This window comes from Seriola aureovittata, chromosome 20 (genome assembly GCF_021018895.1).
Source record: "Seriola aureovittata isolate HTS-2021-v1 ecotype China chromosome 20, ASM2101889v1, whole genome shotgun sequence".
NCBI lineage: Eukaryota > Metazoa > Chordata > Actinopteri > Carangiformes > Carangidae > Seriola > Seriola aureovittata.
The window spans coordinates 4,488,138-4,507,540 of NC_079383.1; the positions used below are offsets into that span (position 1 = coordinate 4,488,138).

At 44.3% G+C, this 19,403-nt stretch overlaps 1 protein-coding gene across 3 annotated transcripts in view; it reads right to left on the minus strand.

Moving 5' to 3' along the window:
• Positions 1-3,127: 3,127 nt before the first annotated feature.
• nrp1a (neuropilin 1a) overlaps positions 3,128-19,403 on the minus strand; it is a 59,990-nt gene continuing 43,714 nt past the window's right edge. For 2 of the 3 annotated variants that reach the window (XM_056364222.1, XM_056364223.1), the window contains exons 9-18: positions 17,767-17,911; positions 13,728-14,059; positions 12,207-12,351; positions 9,940-10,050; positions 9,113-9,163; positions 7,034-7,177; positions 6,666-6,943; positions 6,407-6,503; positions 6,239-6,292; positions 3,128-6,129 (exon numbers count right to left, since the gene is read on the minus strand). In XM_056364222.1, the coding sequence (XP_056220197.1) occupies positions 5,843-6,129; positions 6,239-6,292; positions 6,407-6,503; positions 6,666-6,943; positions 7,034-7,177; positions 9,113-9,163; positions 9,940-10,050; positions 12,207-12,351; positions 13,728-14,059; positions 17,767-17,911 (1,644 nt within the window). In that variant the 3' untranslated portion in view covers positions 3,128-5,842. The remainder of the gene's footprint in view (positions 6,130-6,238; positions 6,293-6,406; positions 6,504-6,665; positions 6,944-7,033; positions 7,178-9,112; positions 9,164-9,939; positions 10,051-12,206; positions 12,352-13,727; positions 14,060-17,766; positions 17,912-19,403) is intronic. The other variant, XM_056364224.1, reaches the window with a different exon arrangement.

Genomic DNA, 19,403 nt, shown 5'->3' on the forward strand with positions numbered 1-19,403 from the left:
ATATACTAATAAAATGCAGGTGTTAATTGTTACTATATATTATACTATATATTCTGTAAGTATAATCCCTGTATCCATAGTAGAACATTCCTTAGTTTAAAAGTATTTTAAAAGATGTTCATGTAATGTATTTCAGCTTCATGCTACTAAATAAATGACTTAAACAGTACTTCTCTGAGTTGTGGAGCCTCCCTGTGGCCTTTTTTGGTCACTGCATGGAAACGTGCATAAAGGTAATTGTTTACATTTTCTTGTTTCTCCTCTTCATAGTATCCACAGTGACTACCACTGAGCTAGAACAACGTCTGTCACTGTCATGATGAAATAAGCGATAACAGGGTTTTCATGAGAGCAGAAACTCTAAACTCTCAAAAGCACAGGTGTTACTTATAACATTAACTATGGCTCGGTTCTGTTCAGGTGCTACACTGCACCATGGGAGTGTGACAGTGAGCCAGCATGAACAATACCAGCACCACCGCAATGGAATTCAGCCATCGTTAATTATATTATTTACACCTGTGCTTTTCCTGATGTGACCTGTCAAAATGTCTCCAGTATAAATAAATGCAACTGTTTATTGTTTGTGTATGAATGACTACAGTTTGTTTATTTCCTTCATCTTCCTCTGGTAATTATTTCTAGTCTAATATATATACTCTAATATATGCTCGCTCTGTGTGGTATTTCTATGGATCATATAATATAGAAAAGACACTTGCAGTGGTAGGCTTTACTGTGACCATGACAACTGCCTGTTATCTAGGACAATATGAGCCCTGTATGTTAGAAATATGGTTTTGAGTCCTTTGTCCTCAGTAATGCTGCTCCACTGAGCCACCCAGTGGCAGTAATAGAAAACTACAGACACAGTCAACAGCCGGCTGAGAGCCTGTTACTACTGTTTGATTATTATTAGTCACATCAGATTGTTTTATCTGCTACTTGTAAATGGTTAAATCTGTGCCTCTTTCTATCAGGCCACACTTTATAAAGGGTTTATAAGTTGTATAAGTTGTAAATAATGATATCATCAATGGTTAATACATTGCTTATTAGTGTTCTACAGATCAATTATGACCCATTAATAAGAGAAAATTTGGGGTTTGCTGGTTGTAAAAAACTAATTTTGCTGATCCTCATGTAAACCACTCTCGTGGACTGTTTGACCTCTGAGGTCCTGGGAACCAGCTGCACAACATCTGGATCAAAATTACTTTATTAACACATCTTTAACATTCATAAGTGCAGATCTAATGGACTGTTAGAAAGTGATCTCTTTATTAATGATTTATTAACATTTATTACTTCAGATGTGTTGACTTATTGACTTATTTACACTGTGAATCATTTTAAGTTAATTAAACTTAGAGACATATTTTCCCCTGCTGCCTTCAAAATGTGAGTTCACTGAACTTAGGGCGAATAGTTAGTTCAACATCCTCCTCAGCATTAAGTTGAATCAACAGTCAGTTCAGACTTGTTTTCCTTCTACATGCTCTGAGTTTAAAGAGTTGGTTCTTCATTTGACATGAAGAACTTCCACCTTCCAGTCAGTACAAAGACAACATGAAGGCTGCTGTAGGGAGTGAATTCAACACTAACTTTCATCTTGGTGGTAGGCAGTGTTCACATTTAAGACCCATAACAAGTTTACATCATATCTGTTTTCTTCAAACAACAAAAAAGGAGAGATAAAACTCTCAAACAATGCATGATGGGAAGTCTGCTAATATGCTACTTTTGTCTCTTTAAAAAATCCAAGTCAAAAGTCAAAAGAATACCTCATGTTCATAAATTCTATAGAAGTCTGAATTAACTTTAAATTAAGAAAATGTACATATTTGCATTAAGTTAATGAGAAAAAGTAGTTGAGATGTTTTACAAAGAATGTCAAAACACCACAGGGATGTTTTACACAGCGAGCACAGTTGCTCTTATTAAAAGCTTATAACTGATCTATAGCATTAGTAAATTACTTATTAACCATTAACAAACCATTCATTCCAATATGAAGCCTTTATAGAAGGTACCTATTACCTAGTGTTAGTTACAGCTAAATGATAATATTTTATCCGGCGATACACTGAGCAGTTTATTAAAACTGTGTTACTTTACAGCTCTAAATCACTTCACCTACACAAATAAATGATGGATGATGCTTTGTCTCTTGTTTACTCGAGTGATTAGCTAATTAATGCAAAGCATTGTGATGCAAAGCTTTTGGTTCAAGTAGTTTTAAGAGAGATAAAAAGGATGTAGCGGGGTTGCTGGGTTACAAATCTCTTGTAGTTAATTGTGTGTGAAGGATATGAAGCCAAATGATGTTACGAGTCTAATTTGCTTGTTTATGATAATGGAGACTAAGTATCGCTGCTGTTTATATAACATGAACTAATAATTTAAGACAAATATCATCACAAATAATTTGTTGTTATTCTGTACTTCTGTTCTCACATTCTGAGCTGCGACATACAGTAAATTAAACTATAAATGAACTAATTCTCATCAGACTCATTTCTAGTTAATGTCCTTTCAAAATAAAATAACAACAGTTTAGGATGTGGCCTTACTTGGAAAAAAAAAAAAAAAAAAAAAATCAGTGAAAATGAAGACGAAGCCTAATTTCACCTAATGATAGGCCAACATGAATCCCAGCCAAGCCACTGCGTGTAGCTCACATCAGCTTCTCGTTAGTGGTCAGCACCCGCCCTTCGCTCCACGCCATCATTTTCACCACAGTTTACCACTCTAATAGGTGGGGAGTCCTCATATTAGAGACTTCACTGGAGCTGCTTCCATCTGCTCAGAGATCTGGGCATAAATACTCACTATTTATTGCTCTGTAATTAATAAATAATCAAATAAATGCTCAGCCTCCTTCATATGAAGACACTGTTTATTTGTATCTTTGGAAAGCGATGGCTGTGAGACAGACACTAGACAAAATCTTCTTGTTTACATCACTGTCTTGCTGTATTGGTGCTTTCACATTAACTGATGCAGAAAACAGATTTAGTTGCGGAGTTTGCTGTTTAACCCTTTACAGCACGGCTGTGATGTAGATCTGCCTGGAAATAGGAAAAGAAAAATGTTGGGAGTTTCAAACTCTAGATCACAACAAATATTCTCTTTTCTTTTTTAAGGCCTTGCTGTTTATTCATTTTTTTTCCTACAACAGCAAATTACAGAAGCAGTATTGAAAATAAAAGTCTTATTTTTCTTATTCTTGTAAAAAAAAAAAAAAAATCTGCACAAAATTGAATGACAGTACAAAACGAAGCGTTAATATGCCATGTAAATGGAAGGGCAGGGACATTACTGTTGGAAAATCTATTATGCCTTTTTCAATAATGAAAACATCTCAATATCTTTACATTTCAGAATTATATCACATAATCTGAAACTATATATATAAAAAGATGAAAGAAATGAACACCTGTTTTTTGTGTTTTTGACTTTCTTCTGTTTTTTTGTTTTTTTTTGCAAATGAATGCTATAAACACATAAACCTCTTAAATATATTTATCAGTGCAACATCGTTTCTTTTGAGTCCACGCTACAGTATCCTTTTTCTCTAGTTTAGCACACATCGCTGGAGCTACAGTCTTCTATAGCTGAAAGCGCAGATGGACAGTGGGGAAGTTGAAATGAACAAGCGGAGAATGTGTTCACCACGGCACCAAAAATACAATGCACACGGATGTAAAAGACGTAACTGATCTCAGGATCAAGTTTTTGATTGTTTGATTGTGGTGCAGAAAAACCACTGAGTTCCAGGTCCCACGGGCCCCTTGTGTCCTGATACTGGAACTCTCACACGGAGTTCACTCAGAGTTCCCCTTATAGTGTGTAATGGTGGGATTGTCCCATCCATCCACCTGCAAAAAAAACTAAGAGTCTCAACAGAGATTTTTGAAGAGTTCACACTGAGGTGACATTAGCACATCTTTCAAGCTTAAAAAGAGATAGAAAAACAGACACATTGCTCCTCTCTACATGTCCCATCATCCCCCTGGGGAGTTTCTCTCCAGGGGCTCTGATAGGGCGAAGCAGGTAGTCAGTTCTTTTGTGACTGATGACCATTGGTGAACTGAGTAGTTGTGTATTGGTGAGAACCCCCCCAGCGAACAGGAAGGGGGTGACCATCCTTTGGTAAAGCCACGGAGGGAGGCCAGGTGACCTGATTCAGGTGACGCCACTCGATCCCCCCCGCTGTACCAGTGTCCTGTCCTAATGACATCAGCTCTGACATCACAACGTTTATGGCTGCTACACGTGAAACACGTAAAACTCTTTGCGGCCCCACCAAGAGGCCTTAAGCTACAATACAGCATGTGAACAATACAAACTGGGTTTAATCATGAGACACGTTTGTCTGGCTAAAGTAACGATAGCACCATTCTTCAGTTAGTGTGGTAACCCCCTCGTTTTATAGGCTCCTATCATGAGGGAGTCGGAAACAAAGTGCATTCAAGCTGCATTGTCCAGATAGCACTTCTTCAGTGAACAATCCACAGTGATGTTTGGAGGTGAGTTAATTGAGTTTTCAGCTAAAAGAAAGCAATGATGATTGTTGGGTTTTTTTATTTTTTGGTATGCTGGCAGACATTTCATAATTTCACCACCTCCTTCCGCATGAGTGTGTTTGTTTGAAGCTCTGTGAAAAATTCTGGTGACCCGTCAAACTCACAGAGGAGGTATGATGAAGAAATGAGAGAGTGCCAAGAGTTCATTATGTCAGTTTCTTTTTTTTTTTTGTTACCTTTTGACTCATTCGTTCTTCGGTGGTTTTTTCGTGAAGTGGGTGTTTCAGATTCGTGACAGATGGCTTGAATGCACATTGAAATCGCTGTAACATCAGCATCACACAAATCTTGCTCGTCTGAGCAACGTAATCTAAAATGAAAAAGACCATAACACTGCACCTTCCACAAAACAGTCAGGAGATTGTATTTACACACACACAAACCCATGAAAAAAGGGATACTGCAGCTTTTTTCCTTTTTACTTTCTTTAAAAAGGGCAATAAAATATATTAAAACTTATTTACAGTGTGTTTTTTGGACAGAAAACAACAACAAAACAAAACAAAGCGCTGTGATAGATTGTTTTCCTGTTTGGCAGGTATTTATAAGATAATGTACCCCTGTTTCCTGTCATCATAACTGAAGCCATGTACAGTAAAAATATCAACAGAGGAGGCGAACCGAAATGTACTAAAGGCACTGTCAGAACCATACATTGCCATGAATGGGACCCTCACTTTAGAGTGACAGGGGTCGAAGGGGGAGGGTACATGTTTCAGGGTCCTGGGTTATGGGCACACCCTGTATGCCACACCACGGGGCAAATCTACAGTTTTGCCGGTTATGGTTCATTTAAGATTTTGATACGTCTCTTTCAAAAGTTGAAAATAAACAAACAGCCTTCATGAACTGATGAGGAAAAAAAAAAACATTTCTTTCCCAGAAAACGATAAATACTTTAAACATTATTAATAAATTGGTCTCAACACCAGCATCCGATTGTAAAAATGAATGAAAATCAAAATAGAAAATTAAAATATCATCTAAATCATCTGTACATATTTTTTTTTCTGTATTTTATTTGTACACAGTGTCCCCTACTGGTGGGTTCTTTTTACTGCAGCTCCTGAGAAAAGCGTGGATCAGTCCAAACCTCCCACTGGGTCCTGAACCTGTCCCTCATCCAGTGAGTTGAGGGGTGTTGGCAGTCCTTTAAGCTTACCTACTCGCGCATAGGCGAGAGGATATGCCTACAGCCAGTCTTGTGCACGCTCTGCACGTCATACAGTCACACTAATGCACTCAGCCCCATCTCAAGCCTCCGAGTATGAGCTCTGTACATTGAGTTTGTCCTTCTTTAGCTTCACACCGTCCACTAGCTCAAAGTTATAGTTCTCCAGGGCTGATAAGTTCCTGTCCGACATGCCTCCGTGTGAGCAGGCGCAGTACAACACCACGCCGCAGATGGCACCCAGGAAGACCCCCAGGGCGGACATGGCGATGATAGTGATGAGGATGGGGTCGAGCGTCTTCAGCATGTTGCCCGCCCCGCTGATCTGGTTGGTCTCCACAAACACGGGGTATTCAGTGATGTCCTCAACTGCGGGGGAGAGAGGAGGAGAATGAGGTGTGAGAACATACAGAAAACTGAAGGGTTTTTGTTCGTTTTGTCAGGTTCCTAAATAAATCCTCCACGTGAAACGACTTACGGATTTCATTGAAGCTATCCTCTGGCAGCATGGGCTCAGTGGGCACGTCAGGATCTGCTCAAAAAGAAATCCTGAATGAATACAGTGCCGAAAGATAACTGCATATAGTCATATTTCAGATCAAGAGCTGAATGGAGGTATTCTGACTGCGAACACCAAAAGCCTCACCTTTACAGTCCGTCATGCTGAGCCCATTGAGAACCTTAATGTCATCCACAGCAATGTCTCCCCAGCTCTTTCTCTCCACCAGACCTTCGATCACCACCTTGAAAAAGAAAAAGAAAACACAGAGTGACTTTTCAAATACCTTTTGCTTGAACGCCCCAGTAGAGAGAGAGCGCAGGTAGAGTGGTAAATGCCCAAACAAGTTACCGGCTGGAAGGTAGCGCCAGTTTCAATTGTGAAATTCATGAGAATTTTGATTTACCTGATAGGGTTTGTTGGTGCGAGGCACAAAGACACGACCTTCTCTCCAGCGGTTGCCCTGGTGACCGCTGACCGTCCACAGCAGGATGTCAGCCGGTCCGTCGACTGTCTGTTTGCGCTGTTTGATATGCAGCGTGCCAATGTGCGACCCGAACATGTGGTACCAAAAGGAAACGCACAGGTCTGAGTCCGGGGAGCTGACCACAGGGCTCACCAGCCGAGCCACCTCCGTCTCTTGGGGACCTGTTGCCAAGGTGTAGATGAAGTTCCCTGATCCACCTGTTGGATGAAAGAGCTCGTATTACACTGACAGAGAAAAGCTGTGAGACTAAAAGGAAAATGTGACTGTCAGCGTGTCTGAGCTCTCACCTGTGTGATCCATGTTGGGGCCCGTGTTGAGGGTGGGGGTGCCACTGGACTGGATCTGCCACCTAGAGCCAGTGTCCTCTGATGTCCACCTGCAGAAGGACGGGTCATTGGCCCAACCGAAGTCACAGGCAAACCACAGAAAATCTGCAAATATATTAAAGACAGGTCAAGATCATGTGTGAGAGGGGGATCCGATTTCAACATCCTCCTTATCACAAAAGGAGAATTTGCCAGGAGCGCTGGGCTTTACCCACACAGTGACCTGAGGGCATGTCATGATTTCACTGCAGGCTACACTTTGGGGGCTTAATCCACTCGACCTGACTGAGTTCAAGCACTAGAGGGCAGCAAAGATCTGCAGGACATAAAGCTTCGACTCCCACAGCTGGGGGACATAAAAACAGCTTAAGTAACTCAGGAGGGAGGAAAAGACCGGGAAAGAAGACAAGTTACGACTCTGACATGAGAAAGAGAGTGAACTGTCAGCGCAGACCTCATGTAAACCTTATATCTTGGCTGTAGTTAATGATAACAGGTGACATAAAGAAAGGTATGGAGGGACATGAAGACCAGGCACAGCACAAAGACGGGCGCAGGGGAAGAGGAGGATGGGGTCTGAACACGGTGTCCGGTTGAGAAAGCAACATTCAGAGCAACCCACACAGAGCTGAGGATTTTAATGAGAGTAGGGACTTGAGGTTTGAAGACAGCTATGGTAACAGCGCCAGGGCCTCATTCCAACAATGCAATCCCCCGTGGACACACGCCGCGCTGAAGAAGTCTCCGTGGAAGCAAAAAAATGTGTGGGAGCTCGGGCTTTTCAAACCGGATAAATAAAGAGTCCCAAGGAACACAAGGGAGTGAGGTGCTTACGATGTTATCCACAGTCTTAAACTCCAGCGTTAGATGCCTTTAGAGATACAATTAGGTGGTTCTCCAAATGACAGAATAGATGAGCCAATATTCCCTTTAATAATGGGATGGTTTTAACTAGCTTCTGCAGGCAACGACGCTATTTACCCATTAAACACAGGAGATAGAATTCCCATGTGGAGCCGCATTTCAGACGCCAAGCCACTTTTTTCATAGAGAAATCCCATTCCCAATTTAAATAACTTTCACATTTTTTTTTATTTTGTTCCATACTTGGGAGGCTTTGACTGAGGCTACCGACCAGCTCTGGATAGATGAGCAGCCACATGACTCACTTGGTCATGTCAAGAGAAAAGAAAAAAGGGACTTTTTCTTGCCGAATACCAACGGCAACAACATCCTGTGTGAGATTAGGGTGCAAGGCACGCACATACCCACTCAAACATGGACACACACATATAAACAGAACTGATTAGCATGCATGGTTTGAGGCTCTTGAAATGAAAAGTCAGACGGATAAGTGTTTATCCGCAGACACTTGGTTCTGTTCATATATACACAAATATGCATGCACACACCTGCACCTCAGCTCTCATCTATTATAGTGGCTGGTGCCCCAGCAGACTGCAGACAGACCACAGAGCCAGCTGATGGAGTGAAGGGGGCTGGGTGGAGCCTATGGCCCATTAGCCAAGGTCAGACTGGGGCACAGCCTCTCAGCTGGCTGCTGCCTCATCAACCTGCTATAGGAGACAGCGCTATGCTATGTGTGTGTGCGTGTCTGTGCATGTGGCCCCAAAGCACACTTAATTTCCTGTGGTCATTTGCATTGTGCTTTCCTGTTTTATGTGTGTGTGTGTTTAGTGTGAGTCAGTGTCGGCCCAGTGATTAGTGATTATGCTGAGAAGGCAGCAGCAGAGCACCAGTGCTAATCATCAGCTAGCCCCACATCACACAACCTCCCTCACCCTGTCAGCAGGAGCCTCTCAGGGCCATATCATCGGCTTTAATAACAGACACACATCAGAGGAGAGAAGCCGCCTCGAGCTTCATTCATTAACTGAGGTACGCTTCTTGATGCATCTATGCAAATTAATTCACAAAAAACCCAGAGAAGTTTAATATTTACTCTATATTTCGACTTTCTGACCTGTGATATTTAAAGGCATTATGTTCAGTGCTTGGTGAGATGTGCAATCTGCTCACCTGGGACGGTATCCACTTCAGCAGTAGTGGTCTCTGGCATCATGGTACCACCTGTGACAACACATTAGCATAGTTAGCCGCGTCTGGCTAAAGAAGGTTTCCTCTCATGTAACTGCACCCATGCATTCATGTATCCATGCTAACTACTATTAGCTAAACAACACATGCCTAGTCTTTAATCAGTTCTAACAAGGGCCCTCCCTCTGTGTATCTACAAGGAAGCACTTAGATAATACTCTCACAACACGTGACTGAGGCGGTGCCATGCTCATCATTGGAGACTGCTGGTTAATGGGGGGTGCAGGCAGCAGTGCAGTGTCAGAGACTTACTGGGTTAGTGGGAAATTAGGCCAAGAGGAGTAAGTGGAAAAGAAGGTGCAGGAGGACAAGGCAAGTGAGAGATGAAAGAAAGGAGAGAGGCAGCAGAGGCTCACTGTTGGTTGGTTTAGACGCAGGTGTGTGCAGATGTGCACGTTTGGCACAAGCGTGATAATGCGCTCCTGTGGCAGAGGTGGGCTTAAGAGGGGACAGATTGAGAAGGGAGGAGGGATCTACAGGTGCAGCTAATTAGAGCTGAGTGCATGCCAGTGCGAATGTGAGTGCATGCACGTGCGCTTGCAAATGTGCACAGTAGATGGCAGATTAGCCGCGGTATCAAATCAAAACTGTGGTGGCGAGTGACGAAGCCGGGGGAAAGTGGCAGTGGCAGTGGCAGTGGCATCGAAATCGACGGGAGCAGATCAAGTCTGAGCCATTACAGAAGGAAGCGCAAGGGGTGGGGGGTTTGGATGGGGGTGGTTGCAGTCTCATGAGGGCGATGTTAGCACCTGTCACATCGTAGTCATCACCTGTGCCGCTGTGGCAGCTCGCCTGGTCGTCGTCACACTCATCCGACGGAGTAGTGCCCGGGACCAGTGTGGTGGGCGGGAGAGTAGGAGCTGTAGAGATGAAGAAGAGAGACAGCAGACAGTGGAGATTAGATTATAAATTAAACACAGATAATTATTTAGGAGCTGGAGGGGATGATCTTAACGGCTTTGTGATTTCATTCCCATTTAAAAGCAAACCATTATTTCTATGTATTCTCTTCTTGTTCAGAGAAGGAAAGCTACTGCATTAAATTACATTCCTATTGTTTAGTCCGATCACTGTCCGATCATGTTTTAACCACTAATGACACTGAGATTTAGAGGGAAGACGCTGCAGGGTTTGAAATTACATGACATTCGTTTGGCAGACACGATAAAAGCATTTAAAGGCACGAGCTGTAGATTTGGTCTGACAAAGTGGGTTTTCAGCTGCTTTAATGGTTAAAACAGAAAATAGAAAAGAAAAACAGTAATATGTAAACACAATCTCTGCCCACAGTTACACACTGAGTTTCAATATAGGCCTGAACTATTAGCATCCCTCCTTTTATCAAGCTGTGGAGGTGTGGGTGTATAAATAGAGCTGAAGCTGAGGCACGGCGCTTTGGGCTTGGGCAGCTGTAGCTCAAAGATGCAGAAACAGGGCTTGGGATTGGCGATAGGCAGGGCCTCTGGCTGCCATAGTGGCCTATCATTATGGCTCTGTTACACTTGGATGTGGGCAAGGCCCCAGATCCATGCCACACTCCACTGCCGCACAGCCGTCCTGCGGTGTGTTTGTGTGTGTGTGTGTGTTTGTGTATTTGTGTGTGTTTACACTGACTGAGTAATGAATGGGCTTCCCCAGTGCAGAGGGAGGAAAAAGGAAGAGGAGAGAGAGAGAGAGAGAGAGAGTGAGGCATAGACAGATAGGGGCAAGCTGCTGGAAAAATGTATTTGTACAGTATCTGTGTTTGCGAGATTGTGAGTGTGTGTGTGTGCATGTGTGTGAACCAATACTCTTGCCTGCTCCCTGTGCAAGATGAAATATGAGGCAGATCAACCCCTGTCAGATTCAGGGTGGGGAAGGTCAGGGATGGGGTCAGCGCTGCGTCAGGGGAGCCTCTCACAGAAATGAGGATTTAGCCCTCCTACTATGCCTCCTTACACACACACACACACACTTGTACACACTAGTAAACGCACTTGTGTGTGTGCGTGATTGCGTTTACATGCCTGTAACCACATGTTTGGCAAGGTGATTGCGGTTGCTCTGTGTGTGTATATGTCTGTGTGGGTATGTGTGTGTTTGGTATTAACACTGAAAACAAGCATTATCATCTGACTAAAGCTCCCGATGGGAGTCCATGAGGCTTACAACCGAACGGGCCTCCCTGAAATCCAATATGTAAATCCACTTAGGGCTAACGCGCTGCACGTTCTCGTATCTCTGAGCTGTTTCTGAGCTACATCAGCTTTGAGAGACACAGATAAAGAGCAGGAAAAAAAATAGGGGTAATTTTAAAGATAGTGAAGTGTGCGCCGTCCTTTGAAAGAAGAAAGACATGCACGGGTTGGGAAGAGTGCGATGGGGGCCAGGCTGCTATAATCCCTACAGGGCCAGGTGGGCTTTCATTTGATCTCCTCTAGAAGTGGCCAGCTATGGGGGCAGCTTTGATGTAACAGGGAGACAAGACAACTGTCCCTTTTAGGGATAAAGAGCAGGAGCTGGACAGCTGTGGGCTCAACACAGGAAGCATCTTTAAATAACCAGGACTGTGGCAAAGGCACGAAGCGCAAGCAATGTCATTAGCTAGGATGATAGATGGCTCACCTGTGTGTGTCAAGACATGTCAGATGTGAACACGCGCTGTCTTTGTATGAATGTACTGAGCCTAGGCGTAAAGCCATTATGGGTATTATATATATGACTATAAATGTAAAGACGTAATCACCAATGGTAGTAATGTCACCACCAAGAGTGAAAATGTTATTACTGCGCTGGAACTGTCAGCAGAATAGACGAATAAATGAGTGATAACTTTTTCACCATTGGTAGACGCATCATTTTCTGCTGACAGAGAAATCACTTCCACAGGTAGAAATGTCGCCACCATGGACAGAAACGCCGCTGCTACTTGTCTTATTTGCACATTACGCATCAGAACTGGAGTGATTTTTTAGACAGAACACAGAGAATGCAATAGATTTAAACAGATATCCTAACGGGGGGGGTTCTTGTTTACCTTCGATCTCACAGCCCAGGAGCTCAAGCCGCAAGCCCATGCCAGCAGGAGTGGCCCTCTCTGGGTAAATCCTGATGAAACGGGTCAGCAGGGAATCCACCGTCCTCAGCTCAGGAGTGTCGTAGTTGCTATTCCCTTCAAATATCTGGAAGACGGACAGAGACAAGAGAGGGAAGAGTGAGTGAGTATCAGTATTGCTGATAATGTCACTGCTGGGCGTTCGGATCATACAGCTCTCCATAAGCAGGTACCCCGAGGCAGACTCAATCCCTGCCTTCTGGAAAGCAGAAGCTGGTCATGTGCTGGGTAGGTGGAAAGAGATGATGTGAAAGAACAGAGGATGACCAGCTTGCTCTCATCTCGCTGACATCTAAAGCGCAGCTTAGGCATCTGACACATGGGGCCCAGTGGCAAAGACGGCGTGGCAAACACCTCTGTCAAAGGCGACTTTTGGCTCCTTCAACTCTGCCTCAGATCCCCCGCAAGTGAAAGGAATAAATGAAGGGAAAAGAGGAGGATGTGGGGTGTGAAGGAAGCAAGCAAAGGAGGAGATAGAGGATTGATGGAAGTGGATTAATGGGTGTGATCATGTAAAAGGAGCCTGGTGTGCCTTAGATGCTGCGAACCTCTTAGACAGGGGGAGAGAGGCAGCTAACTAGGACAGGGGAGAAGGGGGGGGGGGGGGGGGGGGTATGGATCCTCCTCACTCCCTTCATAAATCAACCATCAGCCCATCTGGATCAGATTTATGCCCTGTCAGGGACGCTTGTAATTGGGGACAGGCTGTTGTAGCTCTTCTTGGGTGTGTGTGCGTGCCCGCGTATGTGCTCGTATATACATTTTGTTTGTGTGTAAGCGTGTGCATGCATTGAGCAAAGTGTCGGCATGTGTCTTCTGAGCGCGCAGTGACACTGGCAGATAAATCTTGAGCCACTTCTCTATGTTGTGCGTTCTTTTTCTGCCTCTTTCCTCCCCTGTTTTTTCCCTCGACTCTCTTCACCACCCCCCTCCTTTGTCTGTGGCGTGGTTTCACTATCCACTGAAAGGGGTTGAGCGGTGTGTGTCGTGCAGGAAACAAAGCAGGGAGAAAAAAACTGGGAAAGGACTCAGAGAGCCACAAGATGCTTATCCTAATGTGATTCAAAGCGCTGCCGAAATTGACTCGGAACGACTGCTGAATGACTCACAACTGCCAGGCGCAACGCTCTGCTGAAAACTGACTAAGTGCGTCATAATCGGAATCAATGTGCTGATGGATCCGAGAGACATTTTTTAGAAGCATGTATTCAAATCAGTTTCCACAACTTAGAAGGTAAAACCTATCTTTTGGTTTGTGCTAGAAATCAAATCAAACCATCAATTCCAACCAATTCCCTTGAGAGAACTTTGCCGACACATCATGAATCTATTGAGGATTCTTTGGTTACAGTTATGTCTCTAATTTGGGAGCAGAACCGAGCAAATATCCCAGTGATGTCTGACTTCCTCAAGCATTGCACAAAGTGAAGAAAAACCTCTCACCTTTGGCTTGATCCCGGTGGTGTCCGACACCATCCTCCACTCGGAGCCGTTGTTGCTGTAGCCGAGGCGGAACTTCTTCATGAAGACTTTGTTCTCACGGTGCTTCCCTCCCTGGATGATCAACCCCTTGACCAGCTTCTCCTCGCCAAGATCCACCTGCAACCATTCGTTGGTGAAGGGCTGGGGCTGGGGCAGCAGGGTCCACCCCGTCCTGCTGGTCAGCAAGCGAGCGTTCTCTGGTACCCAGCTCCGGTCTGTGTGGGAGGACGCGGTGATCTGGTTGTCGGTGATCAAGCCTGATACCATGCCCAGCATGCCCGAGCATGGGTACTCTGAAAGACAAAAGGGAAAGCAAAAGGCGCTCAGCTTTTTCATACAAACGAATGAAAACCTGCAGAGATGATGGGAACATACGCAACAAAAGACTTGATCTATATCCAAACTTGATGTTCAACATAATTTAGCACGCCACAAGTCAAGTTTGGTGAGTTTGAGGTTCATATAGGGGCAGCAGGGAGAGTTAAAGTCAAAGTGAGGAGGACAATTCCCCAAACCCTTTGTGATGTTATTATGATCTCTCCCTCTATTCTCTTTCTCCCTCTCTCTGCAGATCTCATGCATACTAATTCCTCTGCCTGAAGCGGTTGTCTCCAGGCAGCCAATTAAAACCCTCCTCTCGGTTGGTGCTTCCACCTCCTGCATTCTGGGAGCGCTTTTTCTTTTCATCTCCCTTATCCACCGCCTCCTCCCTCCATACACTCACATGTACTCGCGCACAAAAAAACACACTCTCTTTGTGTTTTATCTGCTGCTGCACTCATCTACCTTCTGCTCCACAGCTGTCAACATCTGTGGGCCTGTCTTTTAACACCTCATTGTTTCCTGTCCACATTCTCAAACTTTCTTCTCCTTTTATTCTTCTCTGATCTTGCCATCTTAACTCTCTATAGGTTTTAGCTTCTTTAGGTCCATCGCCCATTTGTTTCCTAAGAGAAATGGCTGTTTTCCTCGCCCTCGCTTCTTCGTGACATCCCTTCATTTAAAGAGCTGAACAGGATAAAAACCTGTTGCTACAGCTTGCAGCCATTTGCATGCTTAAACCTGAAATTTTTTTTTTTTACTTTCCACGTTTTTGACTTTGCACCACAGAAAAAGTAGCAGGATATCCTGCATCATGCTTGCTAAGTTATTCTTGAGATCGTATCTAATGAAATGTTATAGATCTGATAAAGATTTCTCATTCGCAATGTTGTTTGAGCTCCAGTGCCAGTTTTTGTGTTTGACCCACCCCCCTTGCATTTGATCTTCATACAATATGACAAATTTTTTTTTGTGTTAGACTCCTAAATTGAGGTTGGACATTACATTTTCAAGGCGTCATTGTTACCACTGCATGTACCAGACTGCTCTGAAAGTAGGGAGACGCCGTAATTTTCAAGGTTTAAGTTGTTGTGAATTGTACATTGATTATTTTAAAAAAGACCACAATGACTAAAAAAGCTGAGTCCAATCCATCGATTCATATTCAACAAATTCACATTCATGCAATATTAGCAGTCTTTGAAGCGTTATATAATGATGGTACAATTTTAGCTTAGCTTTAGCTTTCTGAAACACCTAAAGGAGTAAATTATACTGACACTGTTCGACCGATTGCAATGTCCTTCTGCCTATCTTTGCCCACTTTTGCAGTGTGTGAAGCCAACTTAAATACACTGCAGTTTACAAAAGTTCCTCCATGCTGTAATCACCACCAGAAGTCAGACACTTAGCCGCTTGTATTAGGACTAAATCTTCCTTCTGTCTTTTCCTAACTTTCTTCCAACGCTCAATCCCAGGACACTGAGTCAGGGTCCTGTGGTAAGTAATAACATATTTACTATCTGGCTCCCACGGAGGGATAATTCTGGGCATTATTACATCCTCTGAGTCCGTATGAGACAAAGTGAGCACTGTATCGCTGCAGGACTGAATAGCGTAGCTGCATATGGGAAAAGTGAGTGAAGATTTGGAGAACAAGGCTTCATTCAGACCGGTCTTTCTCTCTCTGGTTATCTGAAGCAGCTCCTATGCAGCCCCGTGGGACCATCTAGTCCTGCACTCTAGAAAATTGGAGCTCAAGGAACAAACGCTGGCGGTGCGGAAGCTTCTCGACTGTTTTCAGAGTTTTTCTCCCTCTTCCTTTCGTCTCTGGCCAATATCTGTTGGGGAGTGATCACAGCAGCTACGGCACTGCACACTGGCCATCTTTGAAGTGGGAGGATATGAGGGGAAGGTATATGTGTGTGTGTGTGTGTGTGTGTGTGTGTGTGTGTGTGTGTGTGAGTGTGTCCATGGAGACTGATCTGAGTTTAGGCACTTGGGTGAACTCCCCGGGTCATCTGGAGCTGTTAATCAACTTCAGCTGCGATCATAGAAGCTTCAGAGATGGCATGCACGCTACGACACACCCAGAGGAACCAATACATGTGTGTGTTTGTGGACTGGAAGTGTGGAGATGTTGATCCCTGCCTATGTGGGCCACATTTGGGGTTTGGGTGGAGCGTCAGCGGTTCATCACAGATATTTATACTCCATGGCGTATTTACCAACAACAGGGCGGTGGATCTTTTTATTAATGCGTAGCAGTTTGTATCAGCAGGGACACGCGACCATGATCTTTGAGGGAAAAACATCTTGGAACATTCTGGGGTTTAACTCCTCCCCTCCTCTGATGTCTGAATCGTGGTCTTGATATTTTAAAAAATGCACCCAAATTGTTTTAAGCAGCTCTACACTCGTGTTTAGGCGGCTTCTATGCCACCAAAAGTTTTTCATTACATGTCTGGTATTACAGATTCATAACCGAAGGTACAACGGAGTGAGTCAGTGAGTTTATGCAGCCCTCAAGAGCCTCATAGTTTCTCTCTCTCCCACTGTGCTGCTACCAAGCAGCGGAGCTGGCAGTGCCTTCAGAGCGCCCAGGGGTGCTGACGTCATCGTGGAGGCCCTGTGGTGACTTCGATCCTGTGATGTGTTTATGCTCTGTGCGGCGGTCTGGTCTCGTGCCCGAAACACACGCCCCAGCTGTAACCCTGCTGTACCCATAGTGCCCTCTGCTACTACATGAACGGATACACATATATAATATGTAACTACATAACTCCACACACACATACACAGAACTTCACACATGAAGACATTTGGCTGACGACATCTAATCCGGACCCTAACTTTAATCCAAGGCTTAATCCTGAACTGACAATACTTACAACAAATGGCTATTATCTGTGTTTTCTGTCCTTGTCAGATGTACAAGTACAAAAGACCAAAACACACAAGCAAGGACTAATTAACAGTCAATACACATGCTCATAAACCCATAGAGATGCAGCCAGATGCGCTAAAACCATATGAAAGTCAGCCGCACACATACAGGCAAATGCCACTCATTAAAATAACATTGGTGAAAAAAAAAAAAAAAAAAAAAAAGATGCGAAGAGCTTTGCTGAAATCAAAGCTCTGTAAGCAAAAGACAGACTGTGGCTAAAGATGAGGCTGAGACCAGAGCAGCAGGAGGGAAGGGACCGCACAGAGCCCACCCAGCTCCAGCACTCTCTGCCTGCCAGCTGTTGGCTCCATTTATATTGTATGAGGTACATCTAAACATGGAGTAGCATAAATAGGTAGTCCTCCTTCATGTGCCACTGCTCCATTATGCAGCAGCTTGCTTCAGCCTTAGAGGAGGACTCTCACAGAAATACTGCTTCGGTTTACACCTGGCAGAAGTGAGGTGTTTGTGCAACTGGGGCCAGGATGGGAAATACTAACTCTGCTGCTAAACCAACACTGAGACATGTGCAGAAATCATAAACAGAGTCAGTGGCATCATCTGATTATTGCATTTGAAACTGTTCCGTATTTAATTTGGATATAATCGGAATTATGTAGAGTTTGTTTTCTGTGGCAACTGTAAGCAAAGATAAAGCTGAGATGTGTGTGTGTGTGTGTGTGTGTGTGTGTGTATGTGCAGATCAGCAAGAATCTCAGTAATACCAACCTGATATCTTACATCCATACACCTCGAAGCGCAGTGCGATGCCTGTTTCCCAGGTAACGGGACGGATCCGAACGAAGCGTGTCAGTGTGGGTTTGGGCATCATCGTCTTGGCAACGTCTGTTGGGTTGGTGTTGCCTTGGAAAACCTGTGAGAGACAGAAGAAAAGCAAATTATTACACGGAGAACGTGTTGAACTGAAATAAAGGGTGGAATATGCTTGAGACCTTGGCTGCATTGAATCAGCCAACAGAATCACATTCATTTTAAACCAATGAGATCAATAACTGGAGCTGAGTGATCAGCCTCTGTCTGCATTCAGTCAAGACACTGACACAAGAACATCCAGAGAGACGATCTAGTGTTTAACAAAATCTTCTATGTGACAGAAAGATCACATAAAACAGTTGGTTGAAAGTTGGTTTTCCTGCCTGATAAACAGTTTCCTTTGCACTTCCTCTTGCACCACATGTAGCAGCACAAACACACCGCAGCCTGTGACCGTGAAACCTGAGGCAGTTAAATGTAACATTGACAACAGCAGATTGGCTTTTGCCCTTTCTCTGTCCTCTACTTCCAGATCTGATGGAGGTTTTACTGCAGTGTCTTGTTAAAAAGGTCAGAGATGTCACTGTTCTCCCCTGGGGTCGGTTGACAGTTTACTAGCTCCATACGTAGAGGCCGGCCACCCAGCAAAGCAACTCCCCGCAGTCCGTCACAGTTCATTCTACGTAATTGAATCAGACCGGTGACCATACGATCCCCTGACCTCCCTGACAGAGCAGCTATGGGGCAGAGAGGAATCCAGCTGAGAAGAGCAGGATGGACAGATAAAAAGACAGCAGTTCAGCTAATTTTGGATGAACTAAAATACAATCAGGGCGGGACCTTTCTATCCATCACCATCCCTCTGTAACCCCCTGAGTCCCTGAGCGACACTTGTAAAGCACGTCACTGTGCGATCCTGCAACAAAGTCATCCACTCTTTTGAATGTCACGCAGAGTCTCTTCTCCACTCACTAACTGTAAAGTGGCTTTTCTTCAGACTCCAAACTGCAGGCTCAGCATGTAGCAAATGGCGCCCCTCTGCACAAAAGCACTTTAGAGTCCAGAAAAACACAGGCCAGCCTTACCATGGCACCTTTAAGCCACCACTTTACAGAAGGGACTGTGTACTTTGTGGAGACCATAAAAGAATCAGGCCCGGGGGCATGTGTACACAGCAGCACAAACATGCTTGTTTGGACACTCTGTTGCTGTTGAGAACTTATTTTTTTTTCCACTTGCGGCCTCGCACTCTTTCTATTTACATGACACACAACGTGAGGACTACCAGGCACACATATGCCTCTCTGACCCCGCGGACACCCACAGTGGAGGGTGTGTTTACCTCCAGATGGACAAAACCTGGTCTGTTTGACAGGCCGATCAGCAATCGATGGTTATAGCGCTCCGGTCAAGCACGCCGTCCCTCCCGTTCCTTCCTCCTCTTTCCCCTCCTGGACCCACCTCTCCCAGCTGCTCAAACATGACAGCCTCTCCTTTTTCTTTCTATCCCTCTCCCCTTTAACTCTTGTTTGTCAAGTCGTTTGTCATCCCTGCTTCTTTTTACAACAAATTGACGGGAGCCTGACATAAAA